At 34.6% G+C, this 17,865-nt stretch overlaps 2 protein-coding genes across 4 annotated transcripts in view; both read right to left on the reverse strand.

The window, feature by feature from the left end:
• LOC123864753 (E3 ubiquitin-protein ligase TRIP12) overlaps positions 1–12,689 on the reverse strand; it is a 44,708-nt gene extending 32,019 nt beyond the window's left edge. Inside the window, exons 1-2 of one of the 2 annotated variants that reach the window (XM_045905384.1) lie at positions 12,330–12,689; positions 11,682–11,724 (exon numbers count right to left, since the gene is read on the reverse strand). The gene's annotated coding sequence lies outside the window, so the exon portion shown is untranslated. The remainder of the gene's footprint in view (positions 1–11,681; positions 11,725–12,329) is intronic. The other variant, XM_045905385.1, reaches the window with a different exon arrangement.
• A 301-nt stretch (positions 12,690–12,990) lies between these two features.
• Positions 12,991–16,235, reverse strand: LOC123864339 (zinc finger protein 235). Of its 2 annotated transcripts, none has more exons than XM_045904691.1 (4): positions 15,748–16,235; positions 14,291–14,488; positions 13,638–13,741; positions 12,991–13,547 (listed from the first exon to the last, which is right to left on the reverse strand). In XM_045904691.1, the coding sequence occupies exons 1-4, from the start codon at positions 16,169–16,171 to the stop codon at positions 13,017–13,019; spliced, it is 1,257 nt and encodes a 418-aa protein (XP_045760647.1). In that variant the 5' UTR covers positions 16,172–16,235; the 3' UTR covers positions 12,991–13,016. The 2 variants fall into 2 exon arrangements, with proteins under 2 accessions (XP_045760647.1, XP_045760646.1); XM_045904690.1 differs by having other exon boundaries at positions 15,301–16,235.
• Between the last annotated feature and the right edge of the window lie 1,630 nt (positions 16,236–17,865).

A 17,865-nucleotide genomic window follows, 5' to 3' on the forward strand; every position in this document is an offset into this window, starting at 1 on the left:
TTCTAATACCAATCAAACCAGTGTTTTTTTAAAGTCTACACTCTACATTTTTTATACTATGTTTAGATGAGTGTTTTTACATTAGTTAAGAGCAAGCGTGAAGCATTTAGCTCTGTTTTATTATTTAAATCAGTTAAAATCGATCCGTATTTCACACTTGTGCATCGAGGCAAGGGGGAGTCATCGACCGGACTGCAGCGCCCGCGCCCCCGCTGACACCGAAACACCGAGTCGCGACTCTCTGGATCCCTACGGGTTCAACGACCTCCGCGACCCTTTGATTGAGCCCTCTGCGAATTGTGATGGAAAATTATAGATAAACATTGTGACCAGTTGGCTGCCTATGTAATCTAACTTAAATGTGGAATATTAGAAAAAGCTAATCCCTGTTCCCGAATCTCGATAGCTCCGATTTAAATAAATAAAAATTGATCTAAAACCAAAATAATATCAACAAGGATCAATTATGTAGGTACATGTTTAACGGTTCTTAGTCATCAGATTTTGTTCTGATTTTACCTCAGAATAAACAAAAATCAACGCATTTTACAGTGTGACGTGTGACACAGAAAAACACCAATGTGTTTTATCCCTATCCATATTATAAATGCGAAAGTATGTTGGTTTGTTTTCCAATCAGGGGGCAACAGAGCAACGGATTGGCGGGATTTTTTGCATAGATACAACTTTAAAGACTTGGAGAGTAACATAGGGTATTTTTATCCCGAGTCAAAGACTTCCCATGGTATTTTTAACCCCCGACCCAAAAAGAGGAGTGTTATAAGTTTGACGTGTGTATCTGTGTGTCTGTGTATCTGTGTATCTGTGTATCTGTCTGTGGCATCGTAGCGCCTAAACGAATGAACCGATTTTAATTTAGTTTTTTTTGTTTGAAAGGTGACTTGATCGAGAGTGTTCTTAGCTATAATCTAAAAAAATTGGTTCAGCCGTTTAAGAGTTATCAGCTCTTTTCTAGTTTTCTTGTAGAAAAGAAGGTTAGATAACCGTTAGGTTCATAATATTATGTCAATAGACAAATGTCAAGCTGTCAAGATGGACGTTGCCTAAATACATAATTATTTATTTGAAAATGATGTTTTGGAAAACTCAAATACTTTGGATCGTCGGGGGTGTTATAAATTTTTAATTTACACTTGTTACAAACCTAAATCCAGTCAGTCTGACATTTTATGCGGTAAACCTCTTCCAGCATACTCATAAATAAAATATCCTTTTCAGTGCTACAGAACATTAAAAAAACTGTGATTTATCGTCATTATTTTAAAAATTTATTAGAACCACTATTTAAATACACTTCATTACACCCAACACTTTGGCGGAAACAATTATCATTTATTAGTATTACGTATCACCATTTATTAATAAACGATCAGCGTAACTTTGTTATTGACCTACATTTCTAAAGAAAACTAATTCGCAACTAAGACAAATGACGGTTTTATGCAATAGATAACCAGTTTTTTGTTCTGGAAGTAATAAGTAATATTTTGGGATAAAACTGTCTTGGGATACAGTTTTCCAGTCCCTTTTTAAGTTTACAAACAAATTATGAATTGAGAAAAAATCCGACCTTACATTAAAGTCGCACCAGCTGAGAAGTACATTATTTCTAGGGCTTAGCGGGTCAATGCGTTGACATTTTATCTTTATCATGTATAAAAGTAGGTAAGTACATCACTGCCCATATTATAAATGCAAAAGTGTGCTGGTCTATTGGTTTGTCCTTCAATCACGCTGCGACGGAGTAACGACGGATCGACGTGATTTATAACATGGGTAGGTATAGTTGAACGCCTGGAGACTGGAGAGGTTACTTTTTATCCCGGAAAACAAAAAGTTCTTTCACCATTAGAAAACCTACTGTATTCTGAACCAACATAGGCTATAAATTACACATGTACATGATGTGGACGAAGTCGCGGGCAAAAGCTAGTAATGCATAAAATAGAGAAAACTCTTCGGCACTTAGATTTTGGGATAAAGTTGTCCAGTCGATTTAGGTTTTTTGCAAAGAAATGAAGGAAACCGGTCTTATTACCTACCTAGTTTATCTTTACATAATGTTACATATTTAGCATATGTACCTAAGAGTACATTATACATAACATTATAGTGTGGGTACGATAAAACTCATTGTTCATAACCTACAATAATCTGTCTAGAGACCCGAGACGTCGAGTTTGTTTACTTGCTCGAAAAGGCAAGTAGAGGCTTGAGAGTGGACACGCTTCTATAATACGAGAAACAAAACGGTGCCGTTGGTTGGCAAGTGCTCCACAAACCAGTTTCCTTTAAGTCTTGCCGCTAGCAAGGTCGCATGGTACGAACATCTTCCAACGCTGTGGTTATATCGCGTTTCTTTTCTACATAATGAAGAAATACAGCAATGTATAGTACAGACACACGGGTACAAGATATATCATTTAGTGTATAAAGAACGTTCGGCGTGGTACACGACATATCAGCCAGTTTTGTCGACCATCTCGCTATAATACGCGACTAAAATAGCATTAGGTAGGCAGGTACCTAGTTACGCTGCATGTTCATTGAAATCGGTTTAGTGTACAAGTGTACTAAATTAAAAATTTATAACGACCTCGACAAGTGAAGGTTACAGTAACTAGAAAAGAGCTGATAACTTTCAAACGGCTGAACCGATTTCTTGGAGAACAAGCTAAGAACAATCTCGATCAAGCCAACTTTCAAACAAAAAAAAACTAAATTAAAATCGGTTCATTAGTTTAGGAACTACGATGCCACAGACAGATACACTACACAGATACACGCGTCAAACTTATAACACCTCTCTTTTTGGGTCGGGGATTAGTAAAACGCTAGTCCAAACATATTAAACGAAGCACCTACATCCGTAATCTTACTGACAACTGGCTTGTCTCATTATTATTATAAATGATCCCAATGTTACCATTCTTGTTTCGTGCCTATGTGAACTGCTTTTGTCTTCAGTAAGTAATTTGTAGTACGTCTGCTAGATGATGCCTGCGACTTCGTCTATGTTGATTTAACTTTTTTTTAATCCCGTGAAAACTGATTTTCCAGAAGAGAAGCGTATAGCATTTCCGGGATGCAAGCTATCTCTATACGAAACTTCGCCAAAATCGGTCGTGAAAAGGTAATAGACAGACAAACGGTCATATAAAAATAAATACACTTTCGAATTTATAATACCTATTATTAGTATGGATATCGATTTCAGAAGCAGAATGTTTGCCTTTTCCTAACGCAAGAGCATAATATTATATCCATATTATACCACTCATAGTAGGGATAGTAAGAACTAACAGTAGCAGTTTATGATTATTGATTACAAGCTGACGCCCGCGACTTCGTCTGCGTGGATTTAGGTTTTTCGAAATCCCGTGGGAACACTTTGGTTTCCCGGGATAAAAAGTAGCCTATGTGCTAATCCAGGATATTATCTATCTCCATTACAAATTTCAGTCAAATCCGTCCGGTACTTTTTGCGTGAAGGAGTAACAAACATACACACACACACACACAAACATACAAACTTTCGCCTTTATAATATTAGTGTGATGAAGTGTGATGAATCAAAACAAAAACTAAAACTTCAATAACAAATTCTCCATAATATTCGATATCAAAGTAAATAGAGATACAGATTCAACTCTTCAATATGAATAAGATAACGAAGTTATGTATAAATGATGCCTACCTTCCTATAACAGCTGACCTACATAATGTAAAAATATCTGTCGAGTTTTATGAACAAAGAACAAAATATACCTATACAAACATGCAAAGCACTGAAGTAAGAAGGGGATTGGGGTGACCCTTTATCGTTTAAAAAAGTAAGCTATATACGTTGTAAGTTGATGTTAAAATGGGATCGATTGCTAAGTTCTCAATAGCTAGCTAGTAGGTATATAAGATTTGGAATAAAGAGTACTTAATTACTAATTATAACTGTTTGTCAATTGTAAAATAAAATATGTATAGTTAAGTTTCATTAGAACCAACCAACCAAGAGACAGATTTGTATAGAGACATTATACATACCTTTGTCTTAAATCTGAGTAAAGTCAAAGTACGCTCTGTAGTATTGTCTACAGATCTCAGCCTAAGAGATAATTTGATAGGTAATTAAGTAAAATTCTATAGAAGTTAAAAATTAATTATAGTAATAAGGTATTAAAATGAAGAACATAATTAATAAATATAACTGCATGATTATTATGAAATTCACTACAAGCTATGCTGTGATGTAGGAAAGTGGCAAAGCCACGTTATCATTGCCACGTAGATTGCTTTGTGACAATGAATCAAACAATGATACTGCCATTTTGAATTGTTCACATTAATCGGTGCGAGAACTCTCTCCTCTTTGAATATTTACAGTCCAATTAGTAAACTTCGACGATTTCGTATTGTATATCTAGAACAATAAACGACAAACATCTATTACTGAAGTAATAAACAAAAATGTACTTGAAACAAAAAGTATGGAAATCGGAATTAAATGGTAGGTAATGTAGGTATATCATTAGACATTATCAACAGACGCTCGAAGTTTTAGTATTCGATTAACCATACATACATCTGAACAACAAATTCTTATCGCTAAGGAACGATTATTACAAAGTAATGTAACATGTTTAGCGCACAGAAATGTAAACAGTGAAACCTGCAATACGAGTTCTGCTATCGTAGCTGTTGAAGAAACGAGCTTAGCGCCATAGCTGAATCGAAACGGCACATCGCAACCGAATAAATAACGGTTAGCATAATATCCTTGAACTATGACGAATGGAAAATAAATAATCGAAAAGCTACAAGCCACAGCTTTCAATTGTCAGCGATTGGAGAAAGCTGCGGTGTCGTAACAGCGCCGACATGGAGCCAAAAGGCTTCGTGACAGCTGGCTGTGCCTCTTGCATAACACTATGTTCCGCGATCGCTGCAATCACAGAACAAACGCCTTTTTACGGATTATAGCTGTACGCTGTACTTACTGCACCAACGTTTGGTCTGATTGCTGTTAGCACTACAAAACGTTGGATAATTTGTTACTTACAAGTTACATTGTTTCTCTTATGTAATAGGCTATAACATTAGTAATTCGCTTTCAGTTATTCTTTACAAAGCATTTTTAATTATAAAATAAGTAGGATGTTATGACTTCTGCGTCGTGACAAACCAACTATGAAACTCCATTTCTCAGTCTTGTCAAGGACTTTCATATTACTATTTTATTTGGTTACGGCGGCCCCATTATGATGGCCAATAGAGTGATTGTATCTACGGCTTATCGGCTAGTAAATTCAGTTCAAGTCTAGGGTCGGCCGTTGCGCAATTCACATAAGTAGGCCAATATTGAATCTTATGAGGTGTAGAGCGTTGCGTTTTAACGTATAGAATGTTACTGAGGACCAGCACAACTTTGCTTTCAAATCTAACGTAATGTATAAAAACAGTATTTCATAGCCTAATGCAAAGATTTTTTTCGGCACTAGCTTTATTTACATTTTCCCATAGATTGCTGATAATACTTGATTCATCTTAGTACCTATAATAAATAATAATGTTCGTGGAAAGATATACCGACCTACATTATCTAAATTGAGAAACTATTGGGAAATCACAGACATTACAAATTGTGCTACTAGGTTAAACAAAGATCTATGTAAGTATACGACAATCTCGTCTTTTAAATATGAAAATATTTACCAGCCTCACAGGCAGACAATTAAAGTAAAACAAGCACCATATTAAAGGACGAATAATTTTATTATTTGTACATATAAGCCTGCCTGCGAAAATAAAGCTAGCGCAAACAACGAAAATTGCTTCTGAAACCTTTCACGGACTCTCAAGGTTAAACGTTTAGATTGTCTCTCGGAAACTTTTTCATTTCAATATTGGAATGTATTAAATTTAATAAAACTCAAAAAATATTTATATCGTCAACTAAAATCTGACTATTTATATATATGAATATTATATAAAAGTAAACATAAGTACATAAAGATAATATTATGATCCTATAGTAGATCAACTTTGCTCAGTCTCGGCAAAGGCTGATTGAGATCTATAATTTTATAGAGCTTATTTTTGCTCAATCTTGGGTCGCAGTTAAAACAAGACAGATCTAGAGTAGTACCAAACATCTGTCTCGTAACTCTTTTCACTCTATACATAGATCTTAGCTCAAGTAAAGTTTGAGCAAAGTAAAAACTTGCTTTATAGATCGGATCTCGGCTCAAGTAGGTAAAGTTTGAGCAAAGTGAAAATATGCTTAACAGAACTGATCTCAGCTCAAGTACAGTTTAAACAAAGTAAAAGTTCGTTCTATAGATCTCAGCGCAAGCAAAGTTTGAGCAAAGTAAAAGTTTGCTCTGTTGATCTCAGCCTCAAGCTCACTCCCGTAATCGGGTAAAATAAGGCACCATTAACAAGCGTGACGAGCACACAACGCGCCTCCATGTAGGTACAACGTCATCGGATTTTAGCTCAGTGCTCCCATTTCCATAACGGTATTATAAGCAAACCACAAATAACAGATACAACCAGACGCCGACTACGAAATGTATCTTGTTAAATAAAACATCAACATTTTGTGTTTCGCACAAGCATATTTTGCTTGTCCATTACTTTTGCAATATAACAACATGCATCGACTGCATAGTAAATAAGTATATCAAATGTATAGACTGACTAGTGAACCTGAACAGTCTTTCAGAGAGAAATCTGACAGCAAATACTTTTCACCCAACCCCGAAATAGGAGGATAATAATTTGCTGCTCAATATAAAATTATGATAAAATATGAGGTGTGTCGTTGGATTCGTTGGTTTCATCTTATCGTTCCTCGTGTCATCCTTTTTTAATGTCGTGACCAGACCGTAGAATTGCCCATTTCATGAAACGCCAATTTAATGAATTGATGGCACTTTATAATATGGTCAACTAGTACTGGCTATATTGTATATAATCGTTAAATATTATCGTCAACGAATGTCGAGTAGGTGGAGCTGAATGAAGAGATGAAGAAGTTAGTTTTCGACGTAGCCCATTTAAAAACCACACTTTAAGAGCTTAACCTTTCTAGGCCTTTGAGATCGAACTTTAAGCCAGAACTCAACAATTACAACAGATGTAAGTAGATTATACTGAACTGGGGTGATGGTCACATAAACATAGAGGATCTGTCGATTACATTATTTATTGATATTGTAGGTACAATATAAGCTAACTTTTCGGAGTGACTAAAAAAAACCGGTATCTTAAAAAATGTGTATCGGACTCTCACACTAAGGTTTCCGTACCACATCATACAAAGTATACCTAACACTTTTATGTAGAGCACTGCAACTTAATAACGGACTGCGCCATCTATATGTGATTTAGTAATTAAATTTTTCGTGAACACATTTTTTTTTTGTGTGAAATAACGACTAATTGGCAGTTTTCGGATTTTTTACTTTACTTGTGCTATAAGACCTACCTACCTGCCAAATTTCATGATTCTAGGTCAACAGGAAGTATCCTTTAGGTTTTCTTGACAGACACGACAGACGGACAGACAGACAAAAAAATGATCCTATAAGGGTTCCGTTTTTTTTTGAGGTACGGAACCGAAAAAATATGATAGAGAGTTAGAATATACTTACTTGATAGTTTCAGAAGTGGGACATACCTACAATTTTATTCGACATTCAAATATAGGTTGGTGATTTCACCACATTTCACACAGCATTTTCGACATGATTCGTATCGTGCTTGTATCACATGTAAGAGATAAGATAAATAACTTCTGCAACGAGTCGGAGTGTTATATTTACATCTATATAAGATTGCGGACACTATTTCCCGATGTTGGTGGGACACAGGTGGTGGTGTCTATTTCTGTAGAGTGTCGAATTACGTAAGAGATAACTAAATACCACCCGCGATCTGCGATTTACTCCAATAGCGTGTGCAACAACTTTATTCATTTTGAAAATAAGTACCTATTTCTTATCTGCATATAATTATAATTTCGTACCAAAAAAATCAGGTATTAGAGACACCCCCACCAGCGAGCTGATTCACTAACTCAGTGTTGAACACTGAATGATAGCCACTGAGCTCATTTAACATTTGTTGGCTCTACATTGCTGCTTTACTGAGTGATACTGAAATAATTTTTCGTAGAAAACCTTTAATGGATTAAAAATACATTTCAAATGAGCTCGGTGGCTATTCTTCAGTATTAGACACTGAGTTAGCGAACCACCGCGCGCAAGAGTGAAACTTCTAAACATTTTTCGGTGAAACCAGTTTTGACCAGACGTCATCGTTGGTTTTTTCGTTGCAAAAGTTTTAACACAGCAAGCAATCAGCATACTTTAGGTACTAATTACAATCAAATTAATTACATGTAGAGATAGATAATATCCTGGATTAGCACATAGGCTACTTTTTATCCCGGAATATCAAAGAGTTCACATGGGATTTCGAAAAACCTAAATCCACGCGGGCGAAGTCGCGGGCATCGGCTAGTAATATTATATTCTGCACTTCTACATTCAAACTTTTTTTTTAATTCATAATATTAGTGTAGATACTTTAAGAAAAATGTAAGTCCATTGCTATAATTTGTTACAAATCAAGCCGTTTGGTGAATAGATCTATCTTGATCTGCCTCGAGGATCGAGGATTGACGATCGTCCATTATTCAACTTCTATGCCGGAAACTATCAACAGAATCATCCTTTGAATGCTTTTAGTGGTAACATATTTGCATTATGAAATGATTATGAATAGAAGGATAAGCAATACTTTTAGACCTGTCATTTTATTTTAAAGATTGTGTTCGAGTACATAAGAGAATTAGCCACAGTGGGCCAAATCCAGAAGAATTAGTAATTTTGATGATGCATAGCTTATGCTCATTTGGAATAATGTACAATGTACAATTTCAAATGGTGAAAGAATTTTTGAAATCGGCGGGGTAGTTTCGGAGATTACTTCCTACATCCAAACTAACAAACTTTTACCTCTTTATAATATTAGAGTAGAAAAAAACAAAGGGATCAGTCTAATTAGTTTGATGCTACCGTTCTTTTTATGAACCCGGACAAAAACTCTCTCCAGTGTACTTACACTAATTGGAGTAGATAAGTATTAAGTACCTATTTATACCAGGACAGCAGGACGAGATAAGAGCGTTGAAACATTGTACATAAGTGTAACGTAATGAATGCGCATAGAGAAGGTAACGAGAAGTGTCGGGCAGGGCCCAGCCGCGGCCGGATCGATACAGACGCCCCGATGCCCTGCCGTTACCAGCGCCGGTATAGCAAAAACAATACATTAAAACTACTTAAAAACGATTTTTAGCAAAATATAATCAAAAAAACTATATGCCACTTGTTTACAATTTACCAAAAATTCTTTTAATTTGCATCATGCGAGAAAAGATGTTTGTTGTAAAGACTACGACTAAAACTGCGGCAATATGAGGGTAGATATACATAAATTGAATTGAATACTTAATTTTAATAATAAGTAGACCTACATACCACGATAAATACGATGATTTACAAGGAACCATAAGCTTAATTTTCTATAACCCGCTGAAATCGGTTGGATTTTGCCTCTGCTAAAAATGCAGGAATGCAAGCCACCAAGCAAGCAAGACGCACCACCACGACTACGCAACACCGCAAATCTTCCAAAACACACTCAATGTACGTTTCAGGTTTATCGCTTGCTGCACGTTGCACCCTACAGAGCATTATGGATTTTAAGTTTTTTAGCCATTTTAGCAGATTACAGCAAATTACGCTAGTTTCTGGTAGGTATGTCATGGACTTCGCAAAGTAACGCGTGCCTCTATCCAAATGACAATGATTGTTAAACCTTCGACATTTTTGGCATTTACCAATAGTTTTTAACCCCCGACCCAAAAAGAGGGGTGTTATAAGTTTGACGTGTGTATCTGTGTATCTGTCTGTGGCATCCGTAGCTCCTAAACTAATGAACCGATTTTAATTTAGTTTTTTTTTGTTTGAAAGGTGGCTTAATCGAGACTGTTCTTAGCTATAATCCAAGAAAATTGGTTCAGCTGTTTGAAAGTTATCAGCTCTTTTCTAGTTACTGTAACCTTCACTTGTCGGGTTGTTAATTTACACATGTGGATTCTAATATCAATGTTTGTATTTTATGAATTTTGATATTGACATAAGTTGCATATTTAAATACTTTACTAATTCCTATTTATTCATATCAGTTAACATTTGGAAGCAAAAGTTATAATTAATCTATATTATATTTATTTAACTAGCGCCCCGCCCCAGCTTCGCATGGATGCAATTCAAAGCTGTAATTTTATCATGAAGTAACATAGTTTGAGTCCATGGCTTACAGATTTTACAAAAGTATTTTTAGTAGTAAGTTAAAGTTGTATTAATACCTACTGCAGTTATTACAGAATTCTATATAGAACTGCTGCTTCTGCCCGCGACTTCGTCCACGTGAACTACTGAATAACATAATATAGCTATAGCTACTTAACTAATTCTCCCGCGTAGATCCCGATCCCGTGAGGATATTGAGGGTAAAAAGTATAGGTAGTCTATGTTACTTCTGGATAATATTGTAATCTATATCCTGTCTTTCTTATACTGAAAAAGATATTAAAATCTGGAAAGACTTCGTCTGTGTTGGTGTTAGCTGGCGGTCGTGCTCTGCCTTTTTGGAGTGTTTTTTTTTTTTTGTTAAAACTGACTGGAAAGCGCTCTAATAAAATATAATAATATAATATAATAATAAATAAAAAATAAATAAAAAATATGTTTTAGAATGTACAGGTAAAGCCCATTCAAATGATACCCCACTTGGCACTTGGTATAGTTATCTTACTTTGAAAATTGAAATTTTTTCTGTGGTGTAACCACAAATTCATGCTTTTCTTGACAGACACGACAGAGAGACAGACAGGCAACAAAGGGATCCTATAAGGGTTCTGTTTTCCTTTTGATGTATGGAACCCTAAAAAATAGAATTGCACTTGACAAATTTAATGCCTCATGTATAGAAATGAAGATGGGAACAAGTTTGACTTGAAGTTACCTAGTTATTAGGCTGAGAATATACTTAGAGCGTTCTTTAACTTTGGTCATACTTAAAACAAAATTAAACAAGATGGATGTATAGATATAAATCTGTCTTGTTTTACCTCTGTTTTATGTTTGAGTAGATCGAAAAATGTTCTATGGTTCTCTAACTTAGTGACAGGAAATGTGGATTCCAGAAAATGATTCCACACCTTAGCACTTGGAGTGTACACAAGACAAGTAGTCCAATCTGAACATGTGTATGACTAGGCATCCTAAAAAAATGGATATCAACTGGGCTTGTTTCTTTAATCCTAATTCTAAGGTTGTAATCTATAAAGCACACTTTGACTTTGCTTAGACGTAAGTTTCAGTCAAAAACGAGACAGATTTATGCCAGCGGTATAAGGCTGTCTGGTTTTAACAGTATAGCTACTATCTATATAAGACCTGCACAAACCACTATATTGCAACTTCAGATTGGATAATATGGTAACACAAATGTAGGGTAAACACAGTAATATTTATGTAGTAAGCACAATAGAATAGTCAATGGTATTAAGAATCATTATTACTTACCAATCTTGCATAAAACTGATGTTCAGCCAATGGTGGTATGATGCTGTTGAAGAAAAGGATTTTCAAATGAAACTGGTGCTTGAAAACACAACAATTGTGACAATAAGTTCAAATACATGGATGAAAGATATTCCAGTGCAACAGTTTAGTGTTAATCTATTGTAAGTACTTCAAAAGCTTATGGGTAATTTATTTATTCATTTTATTTCAACAGCTTTATTGCTTATAATAAAACTATGACAAAGAATAAAATACTGGATGGATTCACGAACAAAGGTCGACCTTATCACTATAGTGATCTATTCCAGGCAAACCATACTTAATACTACTTACTTTACTTACCTACATACTTTAGTAATTTGAGTCATCAATTTGATTGCTTTTTACACATAGTTATTGTTTTTTTGCTACCCAAACAATATTCAAAGTATATTTGAATAAATAATAATGCATTTGAGAAAGATAAACTATCCCAATTCTACTGAAAATTATTACTCTAAACAAGCAGGTACCTAGTTAACTGGATTTCAAAGAATAAATTAATTTCAAGGCCCACAATCTACCTATGCGTTATGGCCTTCGTTAATAATAATCAAAGCATTATTCAACAGCAAAATGTTTCTTTGTGTGATACGAGATTTAACTTACCTAACAAATAATTTTTGATGCGAAGTGAGAATCTTCAGAAAATTAACACACACTGAGTTCCTTGGTTTAGTTAACGCACATTGCAAGGTATCTAAAGTGCGACGTAATAAATAACTGAAAACGTAGGTAGTTATTGTTCAAGACAAAACCTCGAATCGATTATTTTGTTAACACCATTTAAATTTCACAAAACGTAATAAAAACACATTCTGTTCATAAAATGCACTATTATAGATTAGCACTGTTCAATTTTGATCCATAATTAATTACACAAATTTTTCAAACACTTGAGAACAAAAACAGCTGGGTAGTCCCAACAAGTCAACGCGTGTTTTTTTACAGTTCATCAAAGACGGAGAAGTGAAAAAAAAATCACACCAACAAAAGTCAAAACCACAGAGTACATTGTAATGCCAACATTAAAAAAGGTGAACAGCTATGGTAAAATTTCGATAACATCGGTTTTTTGTATAGTATAATTATTGCTTGATTAAATTATACATTTTAAAAAAGTACAATAATCAAAATTCAATCTTATTTAGTTGAAATTTACTTAGAGAAACGTTAGGGATTTAATCAAATATTAAAAAAAATTACGAATACAAGTGAAGAACCTGTTCCTTGAATTATTTTCTTTGAAAACCCACATAAAACTCAAGGCTTCATTAATTAAAACTACTTTATTATTTACAAATAATCGTTTAAATCTTTATTCATATCGTATGTTACATCGTTATTGCTAGGTTGATTTACATTGAAAAATTCTTCCTCGCTCGATAAACACAGTTTTTTTAAAATGTCTGACGGTGATGGGATACTTTTTTCGTTTGCTGGAATAGAATCAATTAGTTCATCAATGTTAGAGATATCAATCGTTTTTTCATCATTTTGTGGATGGCCATTGCTCGGTAATGCTGCAGAGTAATTAGAGCATGGCGTATCACTTTCACCAAAGGCCTCTGAAAGTATTGTGAAGTTTTCAGATTCCATATCTTCTAATGATAACTGTGCCCCTGTTCTTACTAATTCAGCGTTTACTTCAGATATTTCGGGATATTTTGTATTTTCGTACTTATTGTTTTGAGAATCAATCTCATTACTGTTTAAAGTTTCATCACTTGATTCCTTTTTCTTTTTAAGTTTTTCTACGAAATCTCCCATTTTTCTTATAACTGTGCCTGGGGGCTGAACCTGACATTTATGTGTTCTTTGTGATACCTGTAAATAAAAATAGTGTATGTTTAAAATTGTCAGATACTATAAATAAATACCTAGTTAACTCTTCCAGAGAAAAAATTATATTCTTACTTTGTATCTAAAACTTTTATCACAAGCAGTACACTTATAAGGCATAGCACCAGTGTGTATGCGTCTATGGACTAGATAAGAAACTCTTTGACGAAAGCATTTTCCTGAAAAGAAAAGATTATATTTATTTATTAACGAAGAGTGGTGATAGCTTAGTGGCTAAGACGTCAGCCTTCTATTTGGAAAGCTTGGGGTTTAATCCGGGCACCCATCTCTAACTTTTCGTTATTATGTGCGTTTTGAACAATAAATTAATATGAGTAGATATCACTTCATTTAACAGTAAGCAAAACATCGTGAAGAAACCTACACGCCTGAGAGTTCTGCAAAAAATTTTCAAAGGTACCTTTGTGAAGTCTTCCAATCCGAACTTGGCCAGTGTGGATGGCCAAGCCCTTCTCATTCTGAGAGGCGACCCAGTGATAGGTTGGTGATGATGATGATGGTTTATTTATGACAGTCTTTAGATTCTAACAATAACACTTTAGATACTTACCTACTCTCTACTACTCTAGAACTATAGAATATAGATATTAGGTAGCTTCTATTATACCTACTTAGCATTTTAGAGCCACAATACTTAGCCATAAGAGTAGCATATCATATTTAGGTACGTATGATACGTTTTTTTATGATTCTCATACGATACGCACCACAAGTTTCACATGCAAAAGGTTTCTCGCCAGTGTGTATACGTTGGTGGTTATGAAGAGTCGACAACTCTTTAAAAGATCGTCCACAAAAACTACATGTATGGGGCTTTTCATCATTGTGGTATAATAAGTGCTTGTGATATGACTGCTGAAATGTAAACGTCTTGTTGCATTGGGTGCACGCGTAAGGAGTTTCACCTGAAAATATAATAAATTGCAATTAAATCCAAATGGTTTAATATAGAGGGGTATAGGGGGGGGACTTGATCCAATACGTTCGGTTCGGGTGACATTTTTCAAAGTTCTTTCCTACCTTCAATCAAAATCTTAAGTTTTTAGACCCAGTGCTATTTCAAGAGTACCTAGGTAGGCTGATCAAAAATCTTCCCGTACCTAGATGCCAACAATAACTGCCCAAAGTTTCAACTCAATCGGGTGAACGATACGCAAATTCATGCGTAAGGAACAGATGGTCAAATATTATTGTTCATTTAAGTAAGATTATTGTAATAGAGAACAGGATATACTTATTGAAAAGACACTAAAAATATAGTATTTAATGCGAAAAATGGTCTTGAAAATGTGTATTGCTGTGTGAAAATGTGCCTGTGGGATTTTAGTGTGTATATATCCTAGGACAAGACAGATTTGTAGTTATAACTGAGTGGTATTATTAAAAAAACTTGTTTAACTTTTCTACAGAAAAGAGACAGAGTTACTCTCAAAGCCTGCCAAGTGCATTTTTGAACAAATAAATAAAATTCATGAAGCTGACTAGATGCTACAATCATATTATTATCTTAAATGTTAGAATGATTCATTTTAGGCAATGTTATTTACTTATCATTGTAAATATATCCAATCTTTCATTAAATTATTTAGGTACCTACTTAGGTATCTATTTGTAGTAACTAATATTACATGTATATCTGTTAATAAATTTAGTATTTGTTTTAGTATGATACAAGTAATTAGTTATTACCCTATATACTAATATTTTTAATTTTAACCTGTATGAAGCCGTTTATGTTTCTTGAGGAAATACTTAGTCGTAAAACATTTTCGACATACATCACATTGCCATTGTTTACCATCGCGCCTTTCGAGGTCAGTAGGCTTATCGTCTGATACGTGATTGCCATTTCTATCTTTATTTTCAGTATCAGTATTAGTTTCAGAGTTTTGTCTTGAAGCAAATCCGTAATGAGCTACTCTTAAATGAACCATTAGAGAACCTCGCATTTTAAAATTTTTGGGGCAAAGGTGACAATTGTATCGAGTGAAAGTGTGATGAGAACTATCTTCGATATTATGTATCAAACACTTGTGCATTCTTAAAATGTTAGCATCGACAAATTGCAGTCCACAGATATCGCATTTATTGGTCATTGTCATTAATGATGTTTCAGATTTTATCGTAGGAATATACAGGGAATTATTACTGCTTTGCACACTACCTTCTGCATTTGGTGTTATATCAATAATCGGCATTGTGTTTAGAGTTATAACAGGCAATTTAGGATAAATTTTCACGAACTTCATCTGTGTATTGGGAGATGATAATGATTTATTTTTGGAACTCAAAACATTGACTTTTTTCTGTGATTCCGAAATCGGCTTAGTCGGTTGTTGAGAAGCACTTTTGATTTCAGAATTTTCATCCCGCTGGTGCGTTTCAGGTTGCTGCGTCGGTATGATCCTTATATGGCTGAATAAGTGTATAGTCAGTTTATCCAAGCCTGCAACTTCTTCTTGACAAATTGGACACAAAATGTTGTTCGTTGACACAAAAATTAATCTATCCTTGAGTGATTGTGCAGTATGGAAAACACCAGTGTGTAAACAAATAGGGCACGGTAAGGAAGCAGCGTTAGCACTCATAATAACAAATACCCGAAAAAATACTTAGAGCGGTATTAGCAATATGCTTCGAAGTTAGCGTGAAACTAACCTGCTCACGAGTTATTTTTGGAGGATTGCGCGCTTATTCTTTTGGCGCTATTTCAAGAAATTTTACATCATAAACGACTCGGGCGAAAGACGACCAATAAAACAATCGTGATAGAAGTACATTTTATTGAATTTTGATCTGTATTTCTCTGAAATTGTTCTAAATGAAAATAATTGTTAGATTATAATGTAATCAACTAATTTAAAAACGATTGCAGGTGAAACAACCCGGGCCTTAAATCTCGCGTGAGAATACGAATCCAATATTTACTGAGCAAATTCAACTCACCTTGCGTTTGCGCAACGCTCAGCTAGGTATCTTCAGTCCTGCACAATAAGCTATCTCCATAAATTATTGCTCATCTCCCATACAAGGTTTATGATTATGACATTAATCCTACCAATAGCAAAATTAAATAATATGATCAATTCATTCTAATTTCTAACATTTTAAATACTTGTAAGTAAGACTATTTGCCTGCGTGTGCAAAGTAAGTATTTGATATTTTATTTTTACAGTTTTAAAGCCAACTAGGGACAGATCAAATAAGGTGTTGGGTTGATTGGTAGCGATCAGTGATGTAGGTATAGATAACTAGGTACCTATTGGAGGCCCAAATAATAAATAGATAAGATGTTGGTGAAGAGCGTGCTTTAAAATACACTGATCCTATTCTATGGTGTATCATAGTATTTATGTGCTTCGAGTGCTATGGACCAAACATTACGCCTCCCAGGGCACTTGGAAAAAATAATTAAAAATAAATACTTTTTAAAATCGCAGTGAGCCTAATAAGATGAAATTTAACAATGCCCTTCAGGTACTTTGTTTAAGTTTTAGTGCCATAGACTGATGCCGAAAAAGTAGCAGTAGAATTTTCTATTAAGAGACTAGTCCATTAATTAAATGAAAAACCAGCCAAGTGCGAGTCAGACTCGCGCACTGAGGGTTCCGTACTCAGGTAATTTTTCCGACATTTTGCACGATAAATCAAAAACTATCATGCATAAAAATAAATAAAAAACTGTTTTAGAATAAACAGGTAAAGCCCTTTTATTTTTTTAATAGTATTTTTAGTAGTAGTTTTGAGTAATATTCTATTGATTGACTCTTCAATTTCTAAAATTATTAGCTAGGTAATGATTTTTTTCTGAGAAAAAGATTTTTTTAACTTAGTACTAGGTATAATATTTATATTATAGACCTAAGCCTGATTGCATTCACACCATATATTACGGCTAGGTGCTGATGCAGCCTAAGATGGAGCGCACCTGCCAAGATATCTATATACCGAAGCCGGGGTAAACAAAAGTGAAACTGACTGAACGGCACATTATTACTAGCTCAGCACCTACCTTAAGAAACAACAGGATCCATAGAAAAACGCAAAATCCACACAAATGAAGTTGCGGGAAACAGCTAGTAGGTACTAGGTACCTATTATAAAACTTTCAAGTAAAGATTTTTAAACCTATGGAAATGATACTGCCATTGGCGTTATTAGAATGCCATAAGCCTATAACTGTGTCGTAACTATTAGTTTACAAATTGCAAAAACCAATTAATTAAAATTGAATTTCGCGGGCGTGCGAGCCGGTGCGCTTCGAGTTGCGCGGAGTTTCGA

The sequence above is a fragment of the Maniola jurtina genome, chromosome 4, assembly GCF_905333055.1.
Source record: "Maniola jurtina chromosome 4, ilManJurt1.1, whole genome shotgun sequence".
In the NCBI taxonomy this organism is placed as follows: Eukaryota; Metazoa; Arthropoda; class Insecta; order Lepidoptera; family Nymphalidae; genus Maniola; species Maniola jurtina.

What these genes read in the sequence shown, in the direction of transcription:
- LOC123864339 (XM_045904690.1), bottom strand. Translation starts at nt 16,171, where the DNA reads ATGAGTGCTAACGCTGCTTCCTTACCGTGCCCTATTTGTTTACACACT. An exon ending in ACATAAACGGCTTCATACAG is followed by an intron (nt 14,489 to 15,300) that starts GTTAAAATTAAA and finishes TTATATTTTCAG; the next exon opens with GTGAAACTCCTTACGCGTGC. An exon ending in TTTTGCATGTGAAACTTGTG is followed by an intron (nt 13,742 to 14,290) that starts GTGCGTATCGTA and finishes TTTTCTTTTCAG; the next exon opens with GAAAATGCTTTCGTCAAAGA.